Consider the following 21,649-nt stretch of genomic DNA (forward strand, 5'->3'; position numbering starts at 1 on the left):
TATAGACTCGAGTGGTAGTTTAAAATATATATATATATATATATAAGAAAAAAAATTCATTAATCTTTTGTTTGTTTTGTTATGTCAATGGATTATATTTATAGCACAAATTTTTTAATTATTCTATTTTTTTCTGAAACTTGTAATATTTATTAATATTTATATATATGTCATTTTATTTTTATGTGGTCTTTAAAATATTTTTATTTTTATATTTTAATTAGGTAACACGTCAAATTTAAAACTATTAAGAATTATTAATTGTATGTTTGAAGTTCACTAACATTTGTAATAAAAAAATAATTTTTTATATTTGGGTGAAGAAATAACCATCCCCTTAGTTTCAATAGAGGATATATAATTTTTTAAATGGAGAATAATTAATTTCTAAAGATGCGGTCGAAATCGCAACCAAACTGGCAAATATTATACTTTTTTACTTTTTTTTATTCAAATTCGAATATATGACAAATTAACAATGCAGTTAATTATCAAAAAAATCTCTAAAATTACGCATTTCTCAATATAGAAACTAACAAAACATAAATTTATTCAATTCTATAAAATAGTTATTTTATTCCTTTCTCTATTCATGCCTATTAAATATGTATGTCCTTAGCTTTAATAGCAAGAGTGATTGTAATTCATATTCTTAATTTACAGTTTAACATACTCTTTATGTCTTGATGGACAAGAAATGCAATTATAAGTTAAAGTTTTCTATTTGTAGTATTTTCTCCAGAAGACCGGTTAATATGTAAACGGTGTTTAGCCCCACCAAAAAAAAAAAAAAAAAAAAAAAAAAAAAAGAGGAAAAAGGTAAAATACAAAAATAAAGAGCAATTTTTAAACAAAAACGATGTTCCATGCAAAGTTCTTGACAAAATAAGGAATCAAAAAAATAGTTGATATTGCAGTACAGCTTCTATCCAAGATACAATTCAGTAGATCATCCTCTGGCATTACAATTTTAGTACAATTATTTCAAATCAATTATGCAATAACCACATTAGTGAACCAATTTATCAAAGGAAAATTAGACTAAAACATACAGAGCAACTTAATTAAAAAAAAAAAAATGTAAATCTGTCATTTTGATTGCAAAAAGATGAGAATAAAAAATAGAGCTCTCCTTCTTTAGCTGGTTAAGAAACTCTTTCCTGAGAATGAAAAACTGGCAAGAAGAAGATTCTGACAAAATTGTATCATATTCTTGCACTTCCACATAAAATTCGCTCATTGGAAAAGAAACTCGATTTTGGTAGCCAAAAAATTTAAGACTCTCATAGCAGTGGCAGCCAGCCGGCTAGTTTGTCTTTGCTAACACTTCTGCCACATAGATTGAATAAATCATGAGTAGAAGGTTTGGGATTTGTGTTGACAAAACCGGTTGAAATTCTTTCCTGGGCACCTCAAAAATTTGAAGATGTCTATTTCACCTCTACTAAACAGGATGCTTCTTTTAATGGATGTGGCCAAGATGGTGAAAGTGCTACGACTTTCCCAATGATGATCAGTGTTGGTGATACTAACTCTACTGATGCAATCTCATTAGCAAGATCCTTCAGTTCAGCAAAAACCTGCATGATTTTCAATACAACTATTATCAGATAGGCAAGAGCACTAAGAACCAGAAATGAATAAGCTTGCATCATGCCTACAAAAATATGAGAAAGTGTCCAAAAAAATATATTATCTGATGTTACCTAAGTTAATGAGATACCTAAAACTCGCATAAGTTAAGATTATTGGGATTTCAGACAATATCAGCACTTGAGCTTATAAAAAAAATTTTCCATATTACAATAATGGGAGGTTAGTGACATAATTCATTTCAAGGAAGCCTATAATTTGTTAACTCACTTCATCCAGTATGTAAAACAAATACAAGGCACCGATTTCCTAAATTTAATCAGTCAGGCTTCATGGTCATTGTCTGAGACAGGAATGCTCAAAGGATCATGCTTACCTTGCGCTGTTGAGGTGTGGTGCCACGCTCAACTGCAACAGCTGGTGTATTTGATGGTAGACCATGATGCATCAACTTTTGAGCAAGAGATGGGAGGGTTGATAAACCCATATAAACCACCAAGGTCGTATCAGGGTCAGCTGCATTCTCTGCTACGAACAGAGGGTCTGTTCCACCTTTCCTTGAGTGCCCAGTAAGAAATCTGACACTGTTTGCAATACCTCGGTGTGTTAGTGGGATTCCTAACTCTGCTGCTATCCCTGAAGCGGCAGTGATGCCTGCAAAAGAAATAATCATATAAGACTATAAATTGAAAAAAAAAAAAAAAAATCATTGGTAGATTAAAATGATGTTTAACAAAGGAAGTAAATGAAAATTGATTTTGTCCACATGTCATGATTGATAATCCTCAAGTGTAATTAATAAATTGCCAATACTCATAACTTCAAAACACAAAACCAATTAAACAGCACCAAATTTTCTTGGAGTGATTAATAGAGTGCTAACATTGTTTCTAAGAAGCAAACAACTTTTCTTCTCCACACCAGCTTCATTTCATTAAAAATTATGAACTTAGTTAAGTCAATAATGCATGGGAAAAGTAGTAGAGACCTTATGTCTCATGTGACACTTGAATTTTCTTTATAAAGGGTTTAAACTTGAGAATGGAATTTATTTCAACCCACTCCAGTATAATACCTGGAATAACATTCACTTCGATTCCTTGCTGCTGCAGAAAATCCATCTCCTCCCCACCTCTTCCAAACACCTAAAAACCAAAGAATATGTCACTGAAAACTTCCCTCTATATTTCATGATATTAACTATCTAATATATTTCAATTATATATTAATATGCCCCAAAGATTTGCCACTAGTATACTTTTCCCTGCATAACTCACCAATGGATCCCCTCCTTTAAGTCTGACAACAGTAGCTCCAGCTTCAGCAAAATTAAGTAGCAACTCATGTATCTCCTCCTGCATAAAACCCCCCAAAACATCATTTCCATTTCAAATTTTAAAAAAATCCCAACTGCTAAAAGAACAAATGAAGTCACCTAATAATGTAACAACTAAACTAAAACATGGATCCTAGCTCATCAAAACTTTAGTCACCGCAACAATATGAAGCCAACTACCCAAAAGTTCAAATTTTATATAAATACCCATACCATAAAAAACTATGAAAAATAATAAAAATAAGAGGTCTGATAAAAAAGAAATTCTTCAGAGAGAAATCTACACCTGGGTTCTGCTATGGTACCCAGCTGTCTTGCCAACATAGAGAAGTCTAGCATCAGGTCCAACCAAATCCAACACATCATTGGACACCAAACGGTCATACAACAACAAATCGGCACTCTGAATAACTCTGACTGCCTTCAATGTCAACAGCTCAGGGTCCCCAGGACCAGTACCCACTAAGAACACATTGCCAGGCCCACAATTCCCTCCTTTACTTTCTCTCTTCTCTCTCAGCACCTGAAGTAGCTTCTTCAACTCTGGTAGCTGCAAAGCAATATCATTTTCCCTTGTTGAATTAAAATCTGGTGGAATTGAGCATAAACTAGTTCGCCCAAATTGGTTCTTGTATAGCCATTGATCTCTCTGATACCTCTCAACAGAGTGCTTCTCTGTAAACGGCGAAGAAGAGGAGTTGATGTGTAAAGAACAAATGGGTCGAGGGTTTAAAGGGACAGGTTTTCTGAAATGGTGTGAAGATGAAGAAGCGGATAGAGAACGTGGTCTAGCGACTAGAGCCATAAAAAGTGCTTGAGAAGTATTGTTTCTCTTCTCCTTTTTTATCAATATAATTTTTGCGTTTGGCTGCCATTTAATTCCAAAAACAAGCATAATGTCAGAAACTGTACAGCATATTATCACGTATTTGACAGAAAAGAAGGGGAAAAAAAAAAAAAATTAAACAAACCACCTTTGACCATCATGTTCTAACATATACTTATTGCACAATGTTTTGTTATGTGCTTCTGGGGTTCATTTTGTTAAGAAATTGTGAGCAAAATTTTAAAAATGCCAATTCGTAAAAAAGAAAAAAAAATGGTAAATATTTACCATCAACTGGGTCATAAAAATTCCATCAAATGATATGAGACTAATGCTTCTCAATATAATTTACAGTTTCTAGTAAAAAAAAAAAAAAAAAAACAAAAAAAAAACAAAATTAGAGGTTTTTTCTTTTTTCTTTTTAACAGCATAGCTTTAAATCAAGTAATATCAGTACATAGTATTCCAGCTAAAAATGGCAGATAAAAATTCTCAAAGATAATGGAAATGAAAATGAGAGAGAGAGAGAGAGAGAGAGAGAGAGAGAGAGAGTACCAGTCGATTTGTTGATTGGTGGTGGATGGCGCCGGAGACAGAAGGACCAAAGAGCGGTGAGGTTCAGATTGAAGACGGGTGTTGAGTAATTGAGTTTATAGAAGACTTTTGAGTTTGAGTTGGATTCGAAAATGTACGAGGGAGTATTTTTTTTTTTTTTTTGAAGTTTATTTCACTCTTTGGAGAGAATGAGGAGGCGCACTCTAACTAGCTTTTTGGGGCTTCAAGGGAAACACACGCCGCACGCCTTTCCTGTTTCTCTTTTACAAGTGTCAAAAAGACGGCTGACCTTTGACTTGCGTAACCGGTTACATCGGTGAGGGGGTTTCAATCTCTTCCCTTGTCAGATTCCTCATCTGCCCTTACTTTTTCAAACATTCTCAAATTTTGATATTACTTACCATTTATAACCATTATTAATTTATATTATAAATTTTAATTAAAATACTTAATTTTATTAATTTTTATTTTAATATTTTAAAAATTATAATTATTTAAATTATTATTTGATATATAAATGTAATTGATGATCATTTACCACTAAAATAAATAATTTTGTAATTAATTTTTTATTTAAATACAATTTATTTATTTTTATTTCTAAAATATTATCTATTTAGATTTTAAATTTCAAATCAAATGGAATACAATCAAAATTTGCTGTGACAAATCAAAAAGAAATGCCTGAACACCTGCCGACTTCAGATCCTGGCCTATGGGTGGAGTCGAGTCGAAGAGGTAAACAAGGAATTTTTAAGTTTTGATGAGGGCAAAAGAGGAATTGTGTAAAAAGTTTACCTTGAAAGAGCTAGAAGCCCTGCGGCTGGGTGGCTAATGATAAATGATCAGCATCACTTAGAACTTCATTAATGTTATTAATTTTATTTTATTTTATTTTTTTAAAAAAATTATTTTATATTTTTGTTGGAAATTACATATATATTTAAGCATCAAGGTGGCCAGAATTTTCATCACATCATCATCACAATCATTGTTTTGCTTTACAATTGAATTGAGCATATTAAACATAGAAAGGAAATCAGAATTTCAAAAACACCCCCCAAAAAAAAAAAACAAAAACAGAAAAAAACCAAAAGTGCATGCTATATATATTTATAATTGATCAATTTTTCTCCTTATAAGAGAAAACAGCATGCACAAAAAAACTGATGTCATTATGTATTATATTGAAGAATTGGTATTTTATTATCTACAAATTTGCCAAAAATATTTGATTCCAAGTATCAGGAACACCTGGCAAACACCAGTGGATACAATCTGCATGGTGTAGTGGGTCAGCTTTTTGCTCTTCCGTTAAGAGTTTGCCTCCAGACTCTGTATAAACAGAGGAGTGAGCGTCCACTCTGTATTCTGAAATCTGTGTTACATTTAGCACTGTTACTGGAACTTTCATCTTCTCCACTACATCACTCACCGCCTTCATTATCCTTTTATCTGAACCTGTTCCCCAATGTCCCTTTTTTCTCACTGGACCTGTTTCATTATAGCATTTTATGCCTTCTTTGTTGTTCCAATCTGCGCTTCTGAAATATATTCAAACACAAGTTCAAACATATAGGTTGAGTTGAAGATCCAATAATTTGTTTTTCAAAATAATAAAAGAAAAAAAGAGAAGGAAAAAGTTATATGAGTGTGTGTATGTGTATATAGTTCTGCTATGGTCCGCAACATCACCTAACATAAATATTTGATTATGTAATTCGACAATTATATTAATGGAATTTCATGTCTAGGTGTTTAACATAAGCTGGATTTGATCCCTATTAAGTGTGTGCATAGAGAGAGACCTTTGGTGTGTAGGAGACATGGTAGTGAAGAAGACTCGAGTGGTGTTGGGATTGATAGTGGAGTCCACCCAGTTGGCCCAAGTCTTCAAACCGATTCTATAAGCAACTGCAGCGTCCAATTCTTCATATCCTTCTTCCCCATTTGCAAATGAACCCCATCTGTTCTCAGTCAAACATTGTCATTTTCATAAATAATGAACCTTTGAAAAGAAAGATATCCAATTAACTTCAAAGTTAATTAATTAGTTATAGTGAAAAAAAATAAAGAAAAAGAAAAAAAAGTTTATAAAGTGTTAAAAGAATTTACAGTGACTTGATCTTCAAGCCACTCATCCACCAAACATAAGTGTTGAAGACAAGGATATCCACTCCAATCCAGTGTTTGGCATGCTTGGCAACGGAATCCACTTTAAGTATCCTTTTCTTTGGATCACCTATTATTTGGACATCGGAATTGGATTCAACCAAAAATGGTGCCCAATAGAATTCTATAGTTGCATTATACTCCTGAAAAAGATTGAGACACAGAAATTTGCTTCAAATTCAAGCTATACAGCTGGTGCCTGGTAGGTATATAAATGTATCACATACGATTCAAAAGAATACCTATTTACTTTAAGTTAAAGATTCATTTCTACTTTAGTACATGTTTAGAATTTGGATTATCTATCTTTTTTACTTTTGGTATGTTTCTATATATAATTTTTCTTCACAATTTTCTTTCAAATAAATTAATAATTCAAAGTTAATCGTTTAACAATCTTTTTTTTTTTTTCCTTTGTCAATCATAAATTCCACATTCCAAATAAGCTTAACTTAGGTATAACAGAAATATTCTTTGCCCACCACTAATTATTAATGATTAGAACAAATGATAATTTTTTTAAAATAAAATTAAAATAAGTATATATGATTTTCAAATACTTACCGTATAAATAATCCTGCATATGCCACCAGTTTAATGATGTAGCTAAGTAATTTTTTAACTCCTTGATTGTGATAGAATTCAATACCTTTGGTACTTTTAATTTGAAAGAGAAAATTATGATGATACCTTGGCTTTGAAGACACAATGAATGCGCCCTCGTTTCATGGATTTTTTATCTTCAGGTATGATGGATTCAACCAGGCAAACAAAAGATTGCCATTGACCTCTTTGTAATGAATCTCCTACAAACAATAGTCTTTTTCCTCGAAGTTTTTTCAGGGCAAGTTCTGGATCAAACCTGTAATATCATTTCCATGTAATTAAACTCATTTATATGCACATACATAGATACATACTACCAAATATATATACATATATATATGCACATTTATACATATAACTATACATACAGTATAATATAGAGGTATGTATGTGTCTATAATAAGATTCTACATATATGTATTTATAGTTATTCTTTTATCCAAAACAAAAGTTTTATCAGGATTAACATTCATGTGCTTATGTTGCCTGTAAGCGCATAAATGTGATCATGTACTTCTAGAATTTTGGATAAGAGAATATATATCTCTATATATACGTGAAAGTGGTGCAACTTATATCAACCTAGGCAAGATGCAATCCTCTGGTTGCCATTCCCAGTGAGTGTAGTTAGAATCCGGCCGTCCATTCATGGCACAAGAAACTTGACGATCAAGATATGGGCAGCTTCTGTCTGTATACAATGGCTTAATGCTTCTGTTGAACACCCATTTCCCATTACCAACTGTGCATTCCTCTGGATCGAAATCGAACCTGTCATCTATCAAAAGAGCATCTGTCTTCTCGTTTGAAATTCTGTCATCTGTTTGGAAACAAAACGAAAATCAATGATCATAAAGTAAATAATAAAGAAAAGAAAAGATTATCATAGTTTCTAGCTATACTTTTCTGGTTTTCTTACTGGATTTGAAAATGGAATCTTTCCTAGAACATGATTTAATCTTGAAAATGGAGTTGGAAGAAAGAAAACCGAGACTTTCAGTGTAGAGGAGAGCAATAAAAGCAAAAGTACAGATAATGGTGGCGATTAAAGGGAGAGGAAGCTTTGCTCTTGAAGCAGCTCCAGGCTTCATTGTCCAGGCTGAAGAAAATTGTGTTAAGCTCATTGAGAAGAAGGGGAAGCTTAAGTGGTGGGATTATAGAGCTTAACAGAAACTATAATGGCTGAAACAGAATGATGAAGACTCTTGTGGGAAAGAGTTTTTTTCTTTAGAGAGGATTTTTTGTGGGTGATTTGAGTGGAAGTAAAGGAAAAGCCACGTATATATATTGATAGTTGGTGCACATAATTATATAGCTTTTTTATAAGTCTATAGTGGAGGTTAGGGGGTAAGTTGAGAGGCTAACATCTTAGGGCTCCCTCTTGTCCTCTGCGAGCAGTGGAGATATATATAGATACATAAATATACAAAAATTTTATGGTAAGAACGGTTCACATGAGAATTACAATATTAATAACGATTTTTTATAGTATTAACGATGATTTTTTAGAAAATCACTATTAATATTATAAAAAACCTTAATCAATAGTAGTCCGCATGAGAACCGTCCATGTAATAGACGGACTACATAAATATATGACCAGAAAATATATATATATATATATATATATATATATATGATCTCTAACAACTTTAATATTTCTTTCATATATATATCATAAATAATCAGAAATTCTGAATCTTCATTTGGTGGTAAAACTTTTTTTATCTTTTTTGGAGGTGAAAAATAGAGTACAGTACTCTCTGACGTTCTAACTTTTAGAATGTAGAATCAATCTCATTCGTACAGAATGTAGAATCAATCTCATTCGTACACTCCACGTTAGATATTTGATAAAAGGCACTTAGACCAGCTTGTTTAATGCTGTACAGTCTATTCCCTAAAGGGAGGTCACCTACCAACTCATTTAAGAAAGGGCCTAAAAAAAAATTTAAAAAAAAAAAAAAAAGTGCTCTTTTAAAAGGGCACCCAATTTGGTGGCTGGAACATACTTTATGGATGGACATTTTTTTTGTTTTTATTTTTCTATCATAACTCAGTATATAATCTTAGCTTATTTTTTAAGGGAAAAAAAAAATTATTATTATTATTATTATTTTACTTGATTTATTTTATTTTTTATTAAATATTTTTAAATAAAATGATATCATTTTAAATAAAATGATATCATATTATTGATGATGATGAGGGAAAAAAAAAAGTCCTGACTAATACTTTGCCTTTTTGGCTTTCATAAATCCAAAGTCTGACCTGGAGCTGTCTATGTGCCATATACGCGTTTGATATGTCTCGGTTAATGTTTCTTATCAACAATTCACCATGTAATTGATATACTAACCTTTTAATTAAAGACCCTTAGCTATCATGGTTTAGTTATGAATATTGAAATACTGGAGCATGATTGGGCTTTAAAATATACAATGGAATTTGTGAATTAGAAATTTTAGTGATGATAGAATATAGTATTAATAATTTAATATTACCACCTAATATTTATTAGTAAATCTCATTTCAAAAACTAAACATTAATTTAAATTTTTTTGTCATATGTAATGATTGTTTTATAATTGATATATTTTGTATTACTAATGGTGATCACAAATAATACTAATATGCGCAATAAGATGTTCTATCATTGATTTTCTGTATTTTTTTTTTCTTTTCCTTGAAACAATTGCGAAACTTCCTCAAAATGAAGATTGTGTTTAAACCGTACTGCTTGAATTTCATTTCCTTATGTTATTAAATAACACATAAGAAAAAATCTTTTGATATTGACCCATTATTAGAGACCCAGAGAGATGGTACAAATTGGAATATTTCAATTTCAAATCCCAAAAGGGAAATTAGCTAGTAAAAGCCAAAGATTCCTTGATTTACAAAAAAAAAAAAAAAAAAAAAAATTCGCTAAATATTCCTTACAAAATCGGCTGAGCAGGGAAAAGAAAATAGATTACGGCTTGGATATGTACCTTTATAATTAATCTTGACCTATAATAAGTGTCTAAAAGCTTAACAGATAGAAACTTTGAATTTTAATGTGAGAAATGCTTTTGCTTGGAGAATGGGCTTAGACCTAATAACATTACATCATTTGCAATGAAAGGTCTTATTGCATATTGTTGGTTACCACACATTCTTTTCAAAGAAAAGACAGCTCAACTTAGCTGCTATTTTACTCAAAACTGTATTTATGAAGCATTATTAATTGAAATCATTTAGTGTGTCTGTCAACTGGGACAGAGATCTCACTATCGCACAACATATATACATTATGTGGTAGGAACTCACTGGTCACTAGGCTTGACTTAATTAAAGCCATAGCTAGTGTGGTATCGCTATTTTAGAAACTGCCCAAAAGAAGAAAGCTTGCTTCAAATCATGAACATCAGCCCCAAAATATATAAAAGAAGTGAAATAATTGTGCTATGTTTTATTTGTAAAAGGAAAATGCGGTTGCTTTTTCAATCAATTTTTACAACTTTTTTTCCATCTCCATGCGCAACATTATTAGTTGAGTATCGAAGTGAACTTTCTTAAAAAACAAAATAAATAAATAAATAAATAAATAAATGTACCTAAGACTCATAGTTTATTTAAAAGTTAAAATGGTTTGCTTGGAATATGTGGGAATTGAATATGGTATTATGATTAAAATATAATATCTTAATGTAAATAATAATGGTTAAAAGTTAAAATGAGCTCAAATGGAGCTAAATCCAGGCATTCTTTGTAAATCACACCAAAAGATACAAACGTGATGTCACTTTCATTATCTTAATAATAGCACCAACCTGAATTCATGATTTGTTTTGTTAACAAACTTTTCTTACCAAGGTTGTAAAAGTATAATTTTTAATTTTAATTTTAATTTTAGTTTTAGACTTAGTTTTGGTTTTAGTTTTTCCTTCTTTCCCCACAAATAATTAATAAATCACCCTTCACCATTTCATTTTACTTTTATTTTTTTTAAAAAAATTTATAACCAAACTTCACCCTTAAACAGGATAACATGTTACATCTATTAGGCCTCAATGAATAACAAGTTCATCTTTTATTTATTATATTTATTTTTTCTTTTAAATTGTATATATTTTGCTTATTTCAATAGCTTATTAATGTTAATTGATGGTAGTTAGACATTTTTATTAGTTATACATATAAAGAAAAAAAAATATGAACAAAAACTGAAATGCAATTTAAAATTGTATTGCCTTTTATTTTATTTTTTTCTTCCTTAACATTTATAGTTAATTAATATATTTAAAAAACTCTATCTAGCATCAATTAATATTACCAAATTATTAAAATAAACAAACCGCACATAGTTTAAAAGATAAAAAAATAAAAATAAAAATTGAAAAATAAATTTATTATCAAACATGATTTAGTTTTTCTATTTTTTTTATTTTCTCTTTTGTTTAGCATTCAAATAGCAAGATAGTTAATATAGAAAAAGTCTATTTGAATAAAAAATGACAATCTATAGTTGAATAAAACTTTTTTCTTAAAAAACAAAATGTTATAGAAAAAAGAAATAAAACATGGTAAAATCACTTCAATAATTTAACAAACTTAAAATACATAAAAAAAAAAATTTAATATGAATAAGTAAACATTTCATTAAATATAAAAAATTAATCAATCAAATATTTTTATTGAAACCGAAGCGGTAAAGATTTTAGTAACTATCAAATTTTCAAATTAAATATTTTTTTCTCTGTTAAAAAAAAAAAAAAAAAGTTGTTTTCTGAGGTTGTTTCTAAGGCCCAGTACTGAAATAAAATCTCTCATTGAGGCCCAAAAATACATTTACTTAGTAATTTTGAAAAAAAAAATAATAATAAAAATAGAAATAAAATTAAAAAGTTTCCGATAGGCTTGGTGCAAGCCGAAGCTGCGTCTCTAAACTGCGCTCTCAGAAATGGCAACGATCAACCACCTCTCTCCTCCGCCTTCACTTCGCTTATTTTCCCCCCAATCTTCCCAAAATACCCCTACCCTTTCATTCTATTCCCACTCCAAACCATCCCTCACTTGTCCCTCACTTTCTCTAACAAAGCCCTTCATCGCGCCCAAACCTCGAGCTTCGGTCATCGCTTCGGCTTTCAAAAGCCTCTCGGAGACGGAGCTAGTCACCGTGCCGGAGGCTCCCGATCAGTTTGCCGGAAAATTGCCTTTGGATTCCGGCGTCTACGCCGTTTTCGATAGTAGTGGCGACCTTCAATTCATCGGCCTATCACGGAATATTGCGGCGAGTATTCTCGCTCACCGGAAATCGTTGCCGGAGCTCTGCTATTCCGTTAAGGTACTGAATGTTTTCCGGTTCTCTGAAAGTCACTTTGCCTAATCTGTTTTGTCTAATATCTGGAGGCTTCTGGGGATAAATTTATGATTTTGTTGTACAATTTATTGTCTTAGTTGAACAGGTCAAGAATTATGCATTGTGATACCAATACTTTTTTTTTTTAATTATTATTTTTTAATTGGTTTTAATTTGATTAACAATTTTTCTTTTTTATTTTTGTTTCTGAATTTTCTGAGACTTAGAATTTTGAAGATTTACAGTGCTAAAAAACAATAAATATTGGTTTGGCAGCGTAATGCTATAACTGTTGTGATATTAGGATGGTATTGTTGAGAACAGAATCCGCATATGCCTGTGTTACTCAGCTGTAATACAGCTAAAACTGAAAAAAGAAAAGAGAAGAAAAAGAATGGAAGCTTAGCATGATGCCCAAATTGAAATTGAACATGTTTGTTTTCATGTAACTGAGTTTGAAAAGTCTAAGTAATTGTCTTTTTTGATTAGCTTTTTGTTCTTATAGATGATTTTATCATGTGGACTCTTACTTGCTTTAATTGATTGTTGGCAATTATATGGCCTTGTAAGGCAATTGTACTGTTACTGAAATTGAAGATTTTCTAAGCAGTTGGGTTTCCCTGAGGAAAGCATACCCAAGTCTCTGTCAAACTAGTGCGTACTTTGCTCTTTAATAACTCGATAATGACAGTCTTTCTAAGGAGGTGGGGAATCTTGTAAGCCTTTTGTTTTAATGACCCCAAATATACTTTTTTAGAAAGCAAGAGGAGTGGGGTTTCCTTTTTTCTTATTTTGTTGGGATTAGGAAAGCGCTGGTTAAAAGTTGTTAATTTTTTGTCCAATGATAGAAAGTTAACCTTTTTTTTTTTTTTTCATTTATTTATTTATTTTTTTGGGGGGGTGGGTAAGATATACTTTGGCTGAAAAGTGACAAGTTTTCTACAATATTTGAAATAATTTAGTGGATGCAGCTAATAATGACAATATTCTTCAAATTTACTGTAGGTTGGTGTAGTTAATGAACCAGATAGAACAGCTCTAACCCAAGCTTGGAAATCATGGATGGAAGAACACATAAAAGCCACTGGAAAGGTCCCTACAGGCAATGAAAAAGGAAATACAACTTGGGTACGACAGGCACCGAAGAAGAAGCCTGATTTACGACTGACACCAGGCCGCCATGTCCAACTGACTGTTCCATTGGAGGAACTCATCGACCGGTTGGTGAAGGAGAACAAAGTGGTGGCCTTCATCAAGGGTTCAAGAAGTGCACCGCTCTGTGGATTCTCACAGCGGGTGGTTGGCATTCTTGAAAACGAAGGTGTAGATTATGAGAGTGTGGATGTGCTGGATGAGGAACATAACAATGGATTGAGAGAAACACTGAAGAAGTATAGCAACTGGCCTACATTCCCTCAGATCTTTGTAAATGGAGAATTAGTTGGAGGTTGTGATATTCTGACCTCCATGTATGAAAAGGGTGAAATTGCCGGTTTATTCAAAAAGTAGATGCTTGATATAGTTTTGAAGCAAATTAGTCTTTTTTGTCGGTGAGATTGGTAATGAAAGTGTGTGCTGGATCGTAGGCTTGTAATTTAATTAGTGAAAATTATGTATTTTCTCCCATCCTTCTAATCTGTTTTTTTCTATTAATAGACATAAGTGGAAACCAAAAATTAGTTCTCTGGAAGTTTGCAGTATAAGAGATTCCTTTTTTGTTTTTATATTTTGGAGGACAACCTCAAACCAAAGTATGTATAAAATTTAAGAAATATTAACAGCTCTTATTTGACTATGTACTTAATTCTGTTTTCTAGTCAAAAGTTCTGTAATAATCCAAAAAGGTCGAAAAAAAATCAGGTAAGCTGGAATAGAGCTAGTTCCAAAAATATCCATAAATCAGTTGGGCTTTGTTTTTCCTTTTTTCTCCAAAAATTAAAAAACAACAAAGCAAGTAGTTTTTCTCCAAAACCTTAAATTTGGTAAATAATGCTTAAGATAGTTGTGATGTGATACAATATTAAATGTCCAGCTGGCTTGTTTCTATTTGTTGAGTGAACTGTATTTGTCAGCCCCAATAAATACCAGCAAATTTCTATTCTATTTGGTAACCAAGCAAGTGAATCCGTGTACGCAAATTTGGTTGGTTCAGGCCGCTTTGTGGGTCCTATCGTCCAACACGTGTCATCTCGAAAGGCCTTGTTATAATTTTATCACGGTACGGTTGGAAGTAGTACATAATGCCCTTTTCCGTATTAGATAAGAACCGACGTCATTAAATGTCGCGCATGCTTTAGCGACAAAACGAAAGGTATGGTTTCAATGATTGAAATTTATCATTTTATCCTCTAATTGCCACCTTATTAATAAAATTTTCCAAATCATCAGTGGTAATAACGTCAAAAGACCAAGAAAACCCCAAAAAAAATAAAATAATAAAATTCGGTAATTAAAAATCGTTATCGAAGCTGACGAGTCTCTGTAACAATATCTTTTTCTCGCTGAGTCAAGCATACAAAATTTTCTTGAACGAATTCTTGACCAATTTTTATTTTTATTTATTTATTTTTTCTGGGGGCTTTTGAATTTCTAGAGAATGGAAAGCGGATCGTCTTCTTCGGGTGGAGATAGATTCAAGCTCTACGAGGAGTTGGAATTGCAGGAATTCCATGACAAGTTCGTGATCAAATCCGTTGAATCTCCAAACCGAGGCTTCTCGATCGGTCGCCAAGACGGAAACATTGAACCTCTTAGTGGTAAAAAAAGAAAAAGAAAAAGAAAAAGAAAAAAAGCTTTTTCCTTTACGTGTTTGGTCGTTGATCGGAAATTCTTTCTGTCAAAAATTTATTTATTTATTTTTTGGAAAGAGAATTTTTCGCTCTTTGATTACCATGGTGAATCCCGATTAGTTAAAAAAAATTTCCATTTATTTCAGAAATATCACATGCCCTTAATTAATATTAATGCTTATTCAGAATTATTGGTGTGAAAAATTTATGGATATATATATATATATATTTTTTCCATATTTTTATGGTAATCTATACTGGAAATTTAATGCTCTTTTTTTTTTTTTTTTTTTTTTTTTTTTTTTTTTTGGTTTTGGGCAGAGGATACTTTAGCTGCAAATCCGTCCAAAGTATCAACAATATATGGAGTGGTTGGAACAATCAGACTGCTCGTAGGTATTTATTTGCTTGACACATTATGATACTCTTACTCTCTCATTTGTATATTGCTAAGTGAAACTATGATTTTTCCCTGCTAAACTGACATAGGTTAATTGGACTTGCTATATAGAACTTTGTACCTTGAATTTTTGTATGGTCCTAGGCTGAAACTAGCATAATTGGGTTTTTTGACATGTGCATAGTAATAGTCAACGTTATATAATATGTTGTAAGGACAGACATAACTTTCATATACAAATATAAGTTGTTAAATGGGGTTTGTATACATATTTTTTATTTTTTATTTTTGGGTTCAGGAACTTATGTTATTGTTATAACTTCTCGGAAGGAAGTTGGGAACTTTTTCGGTTTTCCTGTATACCGAGTACTGTCTATGAGTTTCTTGTCCTGCAATGAGGCCTTGAAGCTGTCGAATTCTCAAGAAGTAAGGATATCTTTTGCTTCTTTTGGCTATAGAAAACAGAAGAAGGCATTTTCCTAAAAACGCTATGATATTGTGTATGGCAGAAAAGAGATGAGGCCTACTTCAGGAATCTATTGAAAACGGTGGAATCAACTCCAGGGCTTTACTATTCTTATGAAACAGATATTACTTTGAAGTATATTCTTGTACCTTGCATTTAAGTATCAGAATGCTTTTTAAGTAATTGCCTCCATTATAGCAATTGTCCGTGTTCATTTCGTGTCAATACTCTTTTTTTTTTTTTTTTTTCTTTTAAATAAAATAAAAATTTCCCAAGATGTTCTGGTGTTAAAGTTTGTATTTATTTAGATGTACTTTGTCGTCTTGTCAGCCTACAGAGAAGATGGAAGTTAGCAGAAGGCTGGATGAATAAAGCCATTTGGAAGCAGGTTAGTTGGCACTAGGATTGTCATTGAAAATAATCCTTAGTGATTTTTAGGACATATTCTTATATCTGCACGTCATTATTTATGTAGCGTCATTAATTCTGTAAACTATGGATTGGATCTTTTGACTTATCTTGTGTGGTACTTGCTTATTCTCATTTATAATTCACTTTTAACCAAACAAGAGAATATTTATTTTCCCTAAGATTTGTGGTTCTTGTTTTGATTATTGTTTGTCATTTTTTTAATTCTCAAATGAATTTGCCTTCTTATAAAGTTGGTTATCTGTGTGAAGAGTGAACTGTAATCTACTAAGTCATTTAATGTTTATTAGATCCTTTAACCTCTACTGATCCAATCCCTGTCAAATAGTCCTATGCTTGTTTATGACATTAACTATACTGGTGAATAGCTATAACAATTTCGAGCTTTTGGTTTGCTTCTGTGTTTCAGGCTGACCCTCGATTTGTTTGGAACAGAAATCTTCTTGATGAACTTATTGAGTGTAAGGTTAGGTATTCTTTTCATTAGATTAAGGATCTATAGTTAAACTTACAATTCTGCAACTACTTTCTTGATTCCAAACTGCAAGCCACATTGGCCTCTTTTCTGTTAAGAAAGAAAGCAAAGTGGAAAGAAAGGAAAGTGTTCCAGACACATAAATGAAAAATAGTTTGTTTTGTAATTCTTCAAATATAATTATTTCTATACATATATATATATATATATTTATATATATTTTCTGGTGCTAAATTGTTTTTTCTGGTGGCAGCTTGATGACTTCGTCATGCCTCTGCTACAAGGAAATATCCTGAAATCTCTAATTCGTTATGTTTATTATTCTAAAACTCTCCCTCTGTGTATTCTCTATATTAGAGAGAAAGGAAGAGAAGTAAATATTTTGACATATTCAACTTGAAAAATGCATTATGTTTTCAATTAACCAATGATTAAGCTTCCAGACTGTACAGCTAAATCTTAAGGACTCACCTGCCATACTTACTCTGGTTTCGAGAAGATGTACACGACGTCTAGGTACAATTTTGTGATGATTGCTTAGTGAAGTCTTTGTTATAATTTGATTCTAATAGATATATCTGATATTTAATATGGTTAATTAGGAACTAGGATGTGGAGAAGAGGAGCCAACCTTGCGGGAGATGTAGCTAATTTTATTGAAACGGAGCAATTGTTGGAGATTGATGGCTTCACGTCCTCATTTATGCAGGTATTTCCAGCATATCTGTTGGAAGTTCCAAAAATGATTCTCTTCTTGGATATCAACTGGTGGATCGTTGTATGAATACAATTTTTTTTTCTAGTATTTTCCTTCGCTAATAGTGCATTAGCATATAAGATAGGGTCATCATACGCTGATGGGATAAATTTACTAGGATGGAACTACTAAGTACCTTCTTTTAGGGTTAGTAGGTAGTCCTTAAATCAGTTGAAATTTGAAACTGCTATTGTAGACTCACAAGCAAGGAAAGATTCATATTCATCAGCTTGTGAATGACAGAGCGTTAGCTTGTTTATTATCTAATTCTTAAAAGTTCTTAATCTTGTTACTTGAATAATAAACTTTTTTCTTTACTTTTTTTTTTTTTTTTTTTGGTCCAACATTTGTTTTCATATAATCCAACACTCAAGTCTGTAAAGAAGCTATAATTTGATAATTCATTGCACTTCGTCAATTCATTGCACTTTGTCTTTTTCTTTTCCAGATTCGAGGTTCAATTCCACTTCTGTGGGAACAAATTGTTGACTTGAGCTATAAACCACGACTGAGGGTTATTGATCATGAGCAGACGGTACATTTACTCTAAGATTAAGATGAAAATGCTTCTATTTTATGTTTTCGTGCCCACTTTCCATTTGTTTTTGCTTCTTCTAATTAAAAATCTGTCCTGATAGTCTCTCTATTCCGCAAACTTTTCCCTCTGCCAACAGTCTGAAGTTGTAGAGCGTCATTTTCATGATCTTTTGCAAAGATATGGAGAGACAATAGCAGTGGACCTAACTGATAAAGTAAGAATCTCTTGACTTCTCCTTCTCATGTTGAAATAAGTAGTCTGTAGACTCTACATGTTTTCTTATCTATTGGTGAAATTGGAACTTTTGGCTAGCTGGACATGTTTGCAGATTATTTCTTTTCAAATTTTATCGGTAAACATTCAATTACCATTGGCTTTGAAGTTTATGAAAAAGATGGTTTTTAGTGATTTTGTCCTGTTGGTTTCATTTTTCTACTCAAATTTTTGACTTTTAATTATTCAGAACTCATGCTTTCTCGTATGTTTGAAAATTTACTAATACTTTCTGTTCATTTTATATTCACAGCATGGTGATGAAGGTCAACTAAATGCGGCATTTGCTTCTGAAATGCAAAAACTCCCCCATGTGAGGTGAAAATTATGTCTTCTTTTATTATATAGTTCCACTACATATTTTCATGCTTCCCCCCCTGCCCCTTATTTTCAGATAGTTATAATTCCCTACTTTGAATGATTATTTTTTCACATGTTCTCTAACCCTTGACTTCTGTGTGTAAATTCTCATTTACTAGGGTCATTTTGTTAATTGTGTTCTTGATTTCATCATTTGCTTTCTCTATGTTGTTCTGAATGAATTGGTCACTTTGTTATACTTTCAGTTTTTGTTGGTTAGGCTGATTGGCAAATGCTGGTACTAACGTCTATCAAAAAAAGTTATTGTTTTTATCTTTTGAATGTTAGTTCTGTTTGTGTATGAATTTTTTCCACATTATGAGATTGAAGTTAAAGATGCATTTTATTTGCTCAACCATTGAGTTTTGAACTAAAAAGGGTATGACATGATATTTGATGGGGATATACCTCTTGTATATTTTTTTTTTCATTTTTTTAGCTGAGGTCTTGGGAGCATCATGATATCTAAACACTTCTACTTATATAGTTCTCATTGATATCAACGATGATTTTCTTTCTTAAATAAGAATTGCAATGCTGTTAAAGAGGTTATTTTTATTTTTATTTTTATTTTTTCCTTACCTTGATAGTTATGTTTGTTATTGCAGATATGTCTCATTTGATTTTCATCATATATGTGGCAACTCAAACTTTGATAACTTACAACTTCTATTTGATCAAATCTCAGAGGAATTTGAAAAGCAAGGGTAATCAAGATAGATGAATGAAATATCATGTATAAATTCTAAATGAAATTAGTATGCCAAAATGCAGGTATACTGGCTATTTGTAATACTGTTTTTAATCGTTACTATTCCAGCTGAGCAGATACTTCCTCGTGGACACAGACAGAAATATTCTAGCTGAGCAGAAGGGTATTATTAGATCTAACTGCATCGATTGCCTTGATCGGACAAATGTCACCCAGGTTTGTGTGAGAGATTAACATGCGGGACAATTTTCTTTATTACTTGCATCGATACATTATGCAACCTCAAGGCGTCCTTATTTCTGATAGACGAGTTTTTATGCTAAAATTTTAAAGATGCTTCCTTCTCTTGTTTTTACAGAGTTTTTTGGCTCAGAAGTCTTTAAATATACAGTTGCAGAGGATTGGGGTACTTGATTCTTCTGAGTGCATTTCTATGTTCCCTGAAGATTATGGGAAGTTTAGAACAGGTATGGAATCCCTCTTATGTAAGTTTTGTCCTTCATGGTGGGTCAACGACAGTAGTTGTCTGTAAAGTGTATTTCCCCTTCTGATGATCTCTACATATCTTTCATTAGTGTGGGCTGAGCAAGGTGATGAGATAAGCCTTCAATATGCTGGGACTTATGCCCTGAAAGGAGACCTAGTCAGGTAAATCTGATTTAAATTGAAGAACAGTGTCAATCTATATCCTTTCTAAAAATTATTCCATGTCTTCAATACTGCAGATATGGAAGGCAGACAATAACTGGAGCGATCAAAGATGGAGTGAGTGCTCTTTCAAGATATTATTTGAATAACTTCCATGATGGAGTTAGGCAGGCAAGATGTCCCTTATCTGTTGAGATATTAGATTTTACTCATTTTGATGAATCAAAAAGTGACTGGCATGCGGTGCATATTTGCTCAAGTGAATTTTGTTTCTGTTCAGGATGCAATGGATCTCATTAGTGGCCGATATACTGTTAACAAAAATGGTCCCTCGCCCTTCCACCTGAATGGATTTGAAACATTCTCTGTAAGTATTTAATTTTGGACTGAAAAATCTTATTGAGAAACCGTCCTGTAGACATATATAAACTGTATCCATTATGGACTTCATTCATGCTTATCACCTTCAGCCCTGAACTAAAATACTTAAGTTCATTGTGTTATTGGTAGGACTGGGGTTGATAGTTATAGACACATTTGTTTTAGTTAATATTGGCTTGAGAAATAGAAAGATGGTTTGAGCATATCAATTCAAATTTAGTTTGTTTAGAATCCTGGTGTCTTCCTTTGTATTCTCACTACAGTTAATGAACGGGTTTTGTATTAGACCAACGCTGAAGAAGAGTAATATTTCTATCCGACCAATTTCATGATTGGCCTGTTTACGTTTAGTTTTTACTGTGGTTTATGAAGCAGTTTCTTGTTTTGATCAATAACAAGGCCGTGTTTAATTGTGAAGTGAAAAATTTGCAGTATCTTCCTATAGCATCGGCTTTAGTTGTTGGAGGGTTGACGCTGACATCCTTATCAATTCATCAAGGTATCAGTTTTGCTCATAATATTCGGATGCGACATACATTGATCACGATTTACCTCTCTATTTGATTGTTGCTGAGCAGACATAAACTATTACTAATTGTAATCATCTGTTCTGCAGCGGGACGAAATGCACAGCAGTACATAACTACTGTACTTTGTGCTGGAGTTACTGCTGGAGTTATGGCGGCGGTGAAAGCTAATGGAAGGCAGTTCTGTTCTCGGCCTCGTTTGTGTGGCCTTCTGTAAAATTAATCTGAACTAGTTTAAAATGATGTTGAAGAGTTGTACATAAAAAGTATTCTAAATATTGTTTCAAGCCATGGTAGTTTTTAATGAATTGCATTAGACTTTCTTTCAATTCACGCCTTCTTTCACACAGCGCAGCAGATAGCTCTTAAACATAGGCTCCATAGTCTTTTCGCATGATTAAGACTCTAATTTGCATTGTGAAAGGTTGGGATGACTTGTCTTCACAAATTTTTATTACGAAA

General features: G+C 32.2%; 4 protein-coding genes across 8 annotated transcripts; 2 read left to right on the plus strand and 2 right to left on the minus strand.

The window, feature by feature from the left end:
• Window positions 1–932: 932 nt before the first annotated feature.
• LOC107430870 (S-adenosyl-L-methionine-dependent uroporphyrinogen III methyltransferase, chloroplastic) lies at window positions 933–4,546 on the minus strand. Its single transcript, XM_016041741.4, has 6 exons — window positions 4,311–4,546; window positions 3,216–3,797; window positions 2,871–2,948; window positions 2,669–2,738; window positions 1,970–2,247; window positions 933–1,580 (listed from the first exon to the last, which is right to left on the minus strand). The coding sequence occupies exons 2-6, from the start codon at window positions 3,732–3,734 to the stop codon at window positions 1,431–1,433; spliced, it is 1,095 nt and encodes a 364-aa protein (XP_015897227.3). The 5' UTR covers window positions 3,735–3,797; window positions 4,311–4,546; the 3' UTR covers window positions 933–1,430.
• Window positions 4,547–5,395: 849 nt separating this feature from the next.
• On the minus strand, window positions 5,396–8,442 carry LOC107430884 (protein trichome birefringence-like 3). 2 transcript variants are annotated; one of them, XM_025078927.3, is made up of 6 exons: window positions 8,119–8,442; window positions 7,671–7,908; window positions 7,173–7,344; window positions 6,426–6,625; window positions 6,119–6,277; window positions 5,396–5,854 (listed from the first exon to the last, which is right to left on the minus strand). In XM_025078927.3, exons 1-6 carry the CDS (start codon window positions 8,210–8,212, stop codon window positions 5,521–5,523), a joined length of 1,197 nt encoding a protein of 398 aa, XP_024934695.2. In that variant the 5' UTR covers window positions 8,213–8,442; the 3' UTR covers window positions 5,396–5,520. The 2 variants fall into 2 exon arrangements, with proteins under 2 accessions (XP_024934695.2, XP_015897242.2); XM_016041756.4 differs by having other exon boundaries at window positions 8,008–8,440.
• Window positions 8,443–11,953: 3,511 nt separating this feature from the next.
• LOC107430877 (bifunctional monothiol glutaredoxin-S16, chloroplastic) lies at window positions 11,954–14,117 on the plus strand. Its single transcript, XM_016041750.4, has 2 exons — window positions 11,954–12,417; window positions 13,438–14,117. The coding sequence occupies exons 1-2, from the start codon at window positions 12,034–12,036 to the stop codon at window positions 13,939–13,941; spliced, it is 888 nt and encodes a 295-aa protein (XP_015897236.3). The 5' UTR covers window positions 11,954–12,033; the 3' UTR covers window positions 13,942–14,117.
• A 770-nt stretch (window positions 14,118–14,887) lies between these two features.
• LOC107430875 (phosphoinositide phosphatase SAC8) lies at window positions 14,888–21,516 on the plus strand. Of its 4 annotated transcripts, none has more exons than XR_009639322.1 (20): window positions 14,888–15,188; window positions 15,543–15,617; window positions 15,920–16,047; window positions 16,131–16,222; window positions 16,418–16,475; window positions 16,926–16,982; window positions 17,245–17,276; window positions 17,425–17,507; window positions 17,594–17,700; window positions 18,197–18,283; window positions 18,387–18,500; window positions 18,813–18,877; window positions 19,528–19,626; window positions 19,748–19,847; window positions 19,990–20,098; window positions 20,207–20,279; window positions 20,357–20,450; window positions 20,560–20,646; window positions 21,079–21,159; window positions 21,277–21,338. XR_009639322.1 is itself a non-coding variant. In XM_060818225.1 (20 exons), exons 1-20 carry the CDS (start codon window positions 15,029–15,031, stop codon window positions 21,402–21,404), a joined length of 1,815 nt encoding a protein of 604 aa, XP_060674208.1. In that variant the 5' UTR covers window positions 14,892–15,028; the 3' UTR covers window positions 21,405–21,516. The 4 variants fall into 4 exon arrangements, 3 of the variants coding, with proteins under 3 accessions (XP_060674208.1, XP_060674209.1, XP_060674210.1); XM_060818225.1 differs by having other exon boundaries at window positions 14,892–15,188; window positions 21,093–21,159; window positions 21,277–21,516; XM_060818226.1 differs by having other exon boundaries at window positions 14,893–15,188; window positions 18,423–18,500; window positions 21,093–21,159; window positions 21,277–21,516.
• Window positions 21,517–21,649: the final 133 nt, after the last annotated feature.

Source organism: Ziziphus jujuba, chromosome 6 (genome assembly GCF_031755915.1).
Source record: "Ziziphus jujuba cultivar Dongzao chromosome 6, ASM3175591v1".
Lineage (NCBI taxonomy): Eukaryota > Viridiplantae > Streptophyta > Magnoliopsida > Rosales > Rhamnaceae > Ziziphus > Ziziphus jujuba.

Coding starts and splice junctions, on each gene's coding strand:
- LOC107430884 (XM_016041756.4), bottom strand. CDS start 8,212: ATGAGCTTAACACAATTTTCTTCAGCCTGGACAATGAAGCCTGGAGCT. Junction 7,345..7,670: donor GAGGATTGCATCTTGCCTAG/GTTGATATAAGT, acceptor ATGATATTACAG/GTTTGATCCAGAACTTGCCC. Junction 6,626..7,172: donor ATTGTGTCTTCAAAGCCAAG/GTATCATCATAA, acceptor AATCTTTTTCAG/GAGTATAATGCAACTATAGA.
- LOC107430877 (XM_016041750.4), top strand. CDS start 12,034: ATGGCAACGATCAACCACCTCTCTCCTCCGCCTTCACTTCGCTTATTT. Junction 12,418..13,437: donor AGCTCTGCTATTCCGTTAAG/GTACTGAATGTT, acceptor AATTTACTGTAG/GTTGGTGTAGTTAATGAACC.
- LOC107430870 (XM_016041741.4), bottom strand. CDS start 3,734: ATGGCTCTAGTCGCTAGACCACGTTCTCTATCCGCTTCTTCATCTTCA. Junction 2,949..3,215: donor GGTACCATAGCAGAACCCAG/GTGTAGATTTCT, acceptor GGTTTTATGCAG/GAGGAGATACATGAGTTGCT. Junction 2,248..2,668: donor CGAAGTGAATGTTATTCCAG/GTATTATACTGG, acceptor TTTCTTTTGCAG/GCATCACTGCCGCTTCAGGG.
- LOC107430875 (XM_060818225.1), top strand. CDS start 15,029: ATGGAAAGCGGATCGTCTTCTTCGGGTGGAGATAGATTCAAGCTCTAC. Junction 16,048..16,130: donor AGCTGTCGAATTCTCAAGAA/GTAAGGATATCT, acceptor TGTGTATGGCAG/AAAAGAGATGAGGCCTACTT. Junction 18,501..18,812: donor CAGTGGACCTAACTGATAAA/GTAAGAATCTCT, acceptor TTATATTCACAG/CATGGTGATGAAGGTCAACT.